The sequence below is a fragment of the Marmota flaviventris genome, chromosome 17 (assembly GCF_047511675.1).
Source record: "Marmota flaviventris isolate mMarFla1 chromosome 17, mMarFla1.hap1, whole genome shotgun sequence".
NCBI lineage: Eukaryota > Metazoa > Chordata > Mammalia > Rodentia > Sciuridae > Marmota > Marmota flaviventris.
The window spans coordinates 22,080,595-22,088,195 of NC_092514.1; the positions used below are offsets into that span (position 1 = coordinate 22,080,595).

At 45.5% G+C, this 7,601-nt stretch overlaps 1 protein-coding gene across 1 annotated transcript; it reads right to left on the reverse strand.

The window, feature by feature from the left end:
* Positions 1-274: 274 nt before the first annotated feature.
* Positions 275-688, reverse strand: Pirt (phosphoinositide interacting regulator of transient receptor potential channels). The gene has a single exon (XM_027925652.1). It carries the CDS (start codon positions 686-688, stop codon positions 275-277), a length of 414 nt encoding a protein of 137 aa, XP_027781453.1.
* Positions 689-7,601: the final 6,913 nt, after the last annotated feature.

Genomic DNA, 7,601 nt, shown 5'->3' on the forward strand with positions numbered 1-7,601 from the left:
GGGAGTTTCCCAGCATGCACTGCCCTTGGCAGAGAAAGTCCGATGATGTCCGGATGTGAGAGAAGGGCAAGAGAGCAAAGAAAGGATCTGAAAGAAGCATCAGCAACAGTGGAGACTCAGCCAGCAGCGCTTCCAGGCTGCACATGGGTGGAGCCCTGAGCTCTCTTTCCCAGGGGGCGCTAAGAACAGGGTTTGCCTCCATCTCTGGCATCCCAAGGAGGAAATGGGGATGTGAAAGTAGTGATCACGGGATCTCCTCTTGGTCAAGCCACCATCAGCGATTCAGGAGGAAGAACTTGAGGCTTTGGAAGAAACTCGACTTCTGTCTCTGCTTCTGTTTCTTTTTGATGATGGGGACCCACACCAGCCCACACACCAGCGTCATGAGTCCCAAGGACAGGAAGGCGGGCCCTATCATCTTGAGGACCACCTTGGTCTTATCATCCACGTTCAAGAGGTAGGCCAAGCAGGTGATGGCCACCCCAAAGAGCAGGGTGGCGCTGCCCACCGACATGATGATGATGGGCTTGTGGTAGATTTCCCAGTTACTCCTGGGAGTGGTGGTCCACACAGACTCACTTCGGGAGCTGATGCACAGGGAGCTGGCCGTCTGGCTGGGCAGCAGATCCTTGGATTCTGGAGACTTCTCGTCTACCTCCAGGGCCTTCGGGAGAGTCTCCATCGTCATGGCCGCTCAGGACTGGCACCTAGTAATGGCAAGTTAGAGACAAGAATGAGGTCAAAGGAATACTTGTCAAATGACAAATGACCTTTCTCTACCCAGCATCCCTCTCCAACCTGTCTCTCAATGGAGAGTATTGCAGGTCTTTTTTGCAGAAACCAAAAGGAAAACCAGATGAAATCCATGTTAATAAGCAATGCCCATGCTAGTATTTTTTTTTTTTTTTTGGTGAGAGATAAATATTATGTCATTCAAATCACCTGGTTTTAATATTTAACCAGGAAACAATGGTGCCATTTTACAACGTCAAATAAGAGCTGCAGTTTATTGAGTGGTATCTTATTTTCAACCCAACCACTTTCCAGTTGTGTGATCTAGAGTCACTTAACCTTCTCTATCACCTTGGTTTTCTCATCTCTAAAATGAGGGTAATACCACTACTTCTCTCCCAGGGCTTTCGAAAGGGGTTAAGGAGTTAGGACCTGTAATGCTTTGGATTGATGCTTAGCGAGTTGTAAGTACTCCATAAATGGTATCCTTTGCCAATTCAAAGAGTGATCCTCTATGTGTAAATATGTGTATGCGTGTGGCTGTGCCTAGCACTTCACCTAAACTCTTCCTTCCTTAACTGATGAGGTTTCAATCAGAATTGTGCATTAAGCTGTAGCCCTCTTTTACCTATCAAAAGCTCAGGCCCAAGGAGGTGTAGTGATTTGTTTAAGAGCCCAGGATCAGGAAGGGCTAGAGCTCAGATTTTTCCCTTGTTCTTGAAAATGCCAGGGTATGCACAGACTGGGGAGCATTTTTCAGTGCACCCTGGGATTCCATGGACCTTGTCAGCCCAGGACGGTGATGTTTGGGGTTCAGAGTGTGATCTTCCAATATCTAAATGCCACCCTTCCCCACCTTCTGGGTTGGTGACATCAAAGCAGATTTCCACCTTCCCTTTTGCTTCAGTTAGAATCTGATCTGAATGTGGCTCTCAAAGCTTCATGGGTTGGAACTGAATTCCCACTATGAGGCATTAAGAGGGTGGAAACTTAGGCCAGCCATGATGTTTAGAAGTGGGACCACGGAGATCATTAGGATTAGATAAGATCACTGGGGGAGGGGGACCGTGTTATTGAATCCTCATGGCTTTGTAGAAGAGGGAGAGGGATCAGAAGACATATGAGCACACTGTCTCCCACCATGTGATGCCCCACACTACTTCGGGACTCTGTCAGCAAGAAGGCCATTGCCAGATTCAATCCTTGAACCTTCTGAACTGAGGGAAATAAACCAATTTTCTCTTTAAAGTAGCCTGCCTCAGGAATTTCATTATAATAACAGAAATTGGACAAATACACTGTTTTTAGACCTGTAAAATTATGGAGTCCAGCAAGCTATCCTGCCTTTTGCAGCTTCTCACTAGAGTCAACCGCATTCCTCTCTCTGGGGTTCTTATCTCCCGTTCCCCACTCAGGGGATGTCACGGATATCTGTGTGGATTAAACACCAGACACCTGCCAGAAGCTTCACCAGAGTGGTGTTTTATCAAATTCCATTAATATGAGATTAATGTCTTTCATTAAATGTGGGTTCGAGTGCAAATGCCTATATATTTACAGGTGATTAAAGTATGCATGACCAAGTTAGATACTTAATGGCAGACAGGTTTTGTTTGGAAGGAAGGGGAGGCGGGGAGGGTCCAGATACCCTGCTTGGAGGTTTTCACCAAGTCACTACCTTGTTTCATATTTCAGCTGTCTCCGGAGTGTCTAGAACCTGCATATCCTTGACTGAACAAGTAAGCAAGTAAATACTTTCTCCCCCACCAATCCTCTCTCTAACCTGGCTACTTAAGGCAAATTCAGGACCTGCTCCACCTATGCAAACCAAGTCTCTCTAGCAGAAGCCCATTGTCTCCCCTGAGATATGCTCAGGCCCCTCTTAATTCAGCATTTGCTAACATCCCTATTCAGGAGTGGGATTTGGGAGATTCCCCCCCCAACCTTCTCACACCACTCTCACCCCCTGCCACCAAAATGTTTTCTTGAGAATGGAGGCTGTTCCTCAAGATCACAATGAATCCCACCCCAACTCCATCACAAATAAAGTGCCAGCTAAATGGCTAGAGCCAAACCCAAATATGGAGTGGGGACTTGCCTTTTGGTAACTGTTACCAACCCCAGAGCCAAAGAGAGCTTGTGGTAAAGGAGATGATGTCTGGAGCCCTGACACTCTAGAACCTGCTCTTTCCTCTTGCCTAAGGCATTTCATCTTTGTTGAATGTTTTTCACTTTCAGCACCTTCTTCAATTTAATCCCTTCAACCATTTGGGGGATTTCCCTCCTCCACAGCTCAGGCCTGACCACTGGATTATTTCCCCACCATCCCCAAAGCAGAATGCACCCACTTTCTAGAATAAGCATTTCTACAGGCCTCACCGCTGACGGGGGTGGGGGGGGGTGGGGGGGGGTTGGGGGGAATAGAAATTGTAAAATTGCCAGTTCACATTCAAATACACTCGTGGGGAGGGAGCCTATTTGGATCTCTGCTACCAAAAGCTTTGAAAAAAAGTCACAATGTGCTTTTGTAACCACAGGCACACAGATGTTCGCTTCCTTTCGGATCCTGTGCCATATTTGCATAAGCTAAATTGTCATTTAAAAGGCGATCTTCTGAGGCTGGGGTTGTGGTTCAGTGGCAGAGCGCTAGCCTCACAAGCATGTGCATGGCACTGGGCTTGATACTCGGCACCACATAAAAATAAGTAAATAAAGGTTAAAACAAAAAAGAATGCTTAAAAAAATAAGAAATAAAATAAAAGGTGATTTTTCTCTCCTGTGGGGTGGAGTTGAGAGAAGAGAGCATAAAGTGTGTCAGGAGATCTTGTGTTGCTTATTGCGACCCAGAGTCATATGAGGATGCCTGCTCATCTTTAGTAGGACCTTTTCCCCACTGCATAGTGATTTCTAGCATTTCGCCATGAAGGCTCAGGACATGTTATTGCCGCGTTCCTACGTTGGAGAGTCTGTGATGGAGCAGTTGGAATGCAGAGGTTCTCAGCTGTGCCTGGGAAGACAGCTGGGCTGGGCCGGGAAGGGCTTGCTCCTTGTACATAGGAAATGTACAACGAGGGGTAGCACTGCCAGGCCGGAGGGAGTCCTGGATTCTGAGAGAGGGGGAAGCAGGACTCACTAGGCCTTGCTGGAAGCACCTATCATATTTTTGGCCGGACAAAGCCAGGCTTAGTCTTATTTCACAAGGGCAGAGGCACAGGCCTGGGGAAATGTAGGAGTGTGGCTGGCCCTCACTTCCCTCCATCCCCTGGCCCAACTTCATCGATTGCTGTGTCAGGATTTCAGGCCGAGTTCTTTGGACTCCAATGAAGCTCTTTGCACTGCATCACAGTTGGTCTAGATGAGCCCTGAGCATGCTTCCAATACAAGAATCTTGACTTTTTCACATTCTGTCCTAAAGTGACCTTTCTCTGAGCATGGGAGGACTTCCATTCGCAATTCTCTAACATTGATCCACAGCACAGTCTGAGGAATAAAAACACCATTGTAAACTTTTCATGTTACATTTATTCAACTTAAAGAACTGTCTTTTATTCTCAATTAGGTACTTCCATCTTTTTTTTGGCATTGGAATATTCTTCATCTTATGAAATGCCCCTGAAGGAAGAGGATGATTGGTTTTGATAGTAGCTATACTTGGCAAGGAAAATCGGGCCACTCTGTGGGATCTAGCTGGATGTCTGTCTGTCTGTCTATCATCTATTTATCTAGAATGCAATAGTCCATGAAACCCCAAAGAATGGGGATCATTAAGGAGTTGACTTAATTGGGAGGAAGGATGAATCCTTGGCAGAGTGAACTGGCAGAAGGGATGTGCTTCTAGGTATCACTGAAGTTCGAGAAGCAGTTCTCTTTGGTCAGGCAGGGGCAGGTCATTTTCTCCCCTTCTCGCCCTTCTCCCCTCTCCTCCCTTCCTCTCTCCTCACGTTCTCTCTCTCTCTAACTCTAACCAGGCTGGATGGAGGCAAGGAACCATTGTAAACAGAAGGGATCAGGCAGGGTGAAGCCAGAGATGGAATACTGTGCTGGGGAGAATTCAGCCCATTTTTTCAAGGTTCCAGAAAGTCACTAAACTTACTCATAATGGCTACATGCAGAGGACACCTCTGAGTCTTTGGCACCAGAGGGACCACACTTTGAACCCACTTTTCCACTTACGAGCCATGGGATCTTGGGCAAGTTACCTAGGCCTCCAGAACTATAGTAGCTCCATATATAAAATAGGCATGAGAGGTTATTTACCTTATAGTATTATTGTAACTGGCAAATTGCAAAAAGGTACCACTACATGTTGTAGATATTCAAGAAATAGCCCTGGTTTCTGTTTTAATCATTTTCTTTCTGGTTTCCTGTTTCCTCATCTGTGAAATGAAGGAGTTGGGTTAGGAGACTTCTAAAGATTGACCTGTGAATCAACTTGAATTTGGAGAATTCAGATTCCCATGAAATCACCAATTCAGGAGGCTCTGGGAATTTTACAACATTTTGTTATAGTCTGGATAAGATTCTGGGTTCTTTGTACCCCTCTATAGCGGCTTTTCTCAACCATGGCCCTGTTGGCATTTTGGATCAGATAATTCATGGCCACACGGGGGACTGTAGGTTGTGGAATGCTTAACAACATCCCTGGCCTCTCTCTACTCATCAGATGCCAGTGTCACCCACAAACTCTCCCTCAAAGAATATCTCCAGCCATGGCCAAATGTCCCTGGGGAGCAAAGTCAACTGTGATGAACCTCTGTCCCAGGCCAGCCTTTCCTAGCACTTTCAGGGTAAAGACTGAATTTTCTTACCTTCCATCCCCATTGCACCTGGCATACAGCTGGCAATTAGCAGGTGCTCGGAGAACCTGGTCCTGCTGCTGTAGCTCTGTGGGGGCAGGAGGCATCACCTGGGGAAGTGGTCCACTGAGAAGAACTACCCTTCCACATTTCAGTTAAGATATTGGGGTTTGGTTTGGATGTCTCAGGGGAACCCTCACTCTTTGTACTGTTGTATTGTGCTCCCCAAAAATAGGTCTACTCAGAACCTCAGAATGTGGATTGTGGATAGGGTTAAGGATCTTGAGATAAGATCAACCTAGATTAAGGTGGGACCCAAATCCAATGACTGTAAGAGAAAGGAAAGGGAATTTTTATTTTATTTTATTTTATTTTTTTGGTACTTGGTGGGCACTTGACTACTGCCACATCCCCAACTCTATTTTTTTTGTACTTTTTTTAGAGACAGGGTCTCCCTGAGTTGCTTAGCACCTCACTTTTGCTGAGGTTGGCTTTGAACTCAAGATCCTCCTGTGTAAGCCTCCTGAGCTGCTGGGATTACAGGAATGTGTTACCACACCCAGCAGGAAAGGGAAATTGAACACTGAGAGTTTAGGACTACGTGAAGGGAGAGAAGAGATCAAATTAATGCTTCTAAAAACCAAGGAGCATCAAGGGTTGCCAGCAATCCCCAGAAGCTGGGAGGGAAGGCTTGGAAGGATTCTCCCTCCAAGTCTCTGGAAGGAAGCAACAGTGCAGACACCTTGCATTTTGACTTCAGGCCTGTAGAAATGGCAGATAATAAACTTGTATTGTTTTAAGTCACTATGTTTGTGGTTATTGTTTTATGGCAACCTTTAAAAACGGAATACACCCAACTTCTTTTAAGATTCCTGACAATTCAGAGGGGGACAAGGGATGAGGAACCCAGAGGCTGATGGACACTTCCTAACTCATCACAGATTTGAGTGTCTATTGGCCTTCAGGGTAGCAGGTTGAGAATGGAGGATGGGTTCTTCTCTCCTGGAGGCCAAGTTGGAAGTATCCTGAAACTAGTTTGGTATACAACCAGGGATAGGCAAGCTGCATGCTCGGCCATGAAGCAGTGCTGGTTGGAACCATAGAAGAGTGGAAAGAATCTCCACACAGGAGTCTCACCAACAGGAGATGCTACCCACAAAATAATATGTGCCATGAGACTCTATTTACATAAAATCCAAAACCCTGTAAAACAATCTGTGCCAGGACAGGGCAGGGAAGTGCTCCCTTGGGTGGGCACAGTGACTGGAAGGGGTACAAGATAGGAACTTCTGGGTCCTGGCAGCATTCTTGTTCTGACCTGGCCACTGGTTCCACGGGAGTCTACTTGTGGGGAAGTCCATTTGTGGTAGGGCCTCTTTCTGTGTATACATTCTACATCCATAAAATGTTCAAACCAAGACAATTAAAAGCAATTGCTAAATGCAATATGTTCTTTTCTTTGGATTCCGATGAGAACAAACCGAACAAAGGCATTTGGGGCAATTAGGGAAGTTTTTTTTTTTTTCTCCCAGTAATGGAGATTGAACTCAGGGCTTAGTGTGTGTTTGGCAAGCACTCCCCTAACTGAACTGTATCCCCAGCCCCAATTAAGGAAGTTTGAATAAGGACTAGCTGAGTCTTAGTCTATATGCAAACCACCATCCCTTTCCCAGAAACAGGTCTATTCCTGGAGATCTCCTATCTTCCAATAAGCTTGGTTTAACCCAAGTGGTTCCTGACCTTCAAGGTCAAATCAACTGGCCCACACCTTCCCTGCTGATGGGATGAGGGGGCTGTTCAGGAATACAACAAAGGCAGCATCTACCTTCTGTTTTAGTGGATTCTTCTATTGTGTTACAATCTTAGTTCACTCATTTAACAGAGAATATTTATTTGTTTTGGTTGACTCCTAATAGTTAGGCATACTTATAACTTACAGTGTGGTGTTTTGACCGACTTCTCTCTGCAGATTCAACCAATTTGGGGTCAAAATTCAGAAAAAAAATTATATTGGACATATACAGACCTTTTTCTTGTCATTACTCCCTAAATAATATTACTCTAGCAACTATT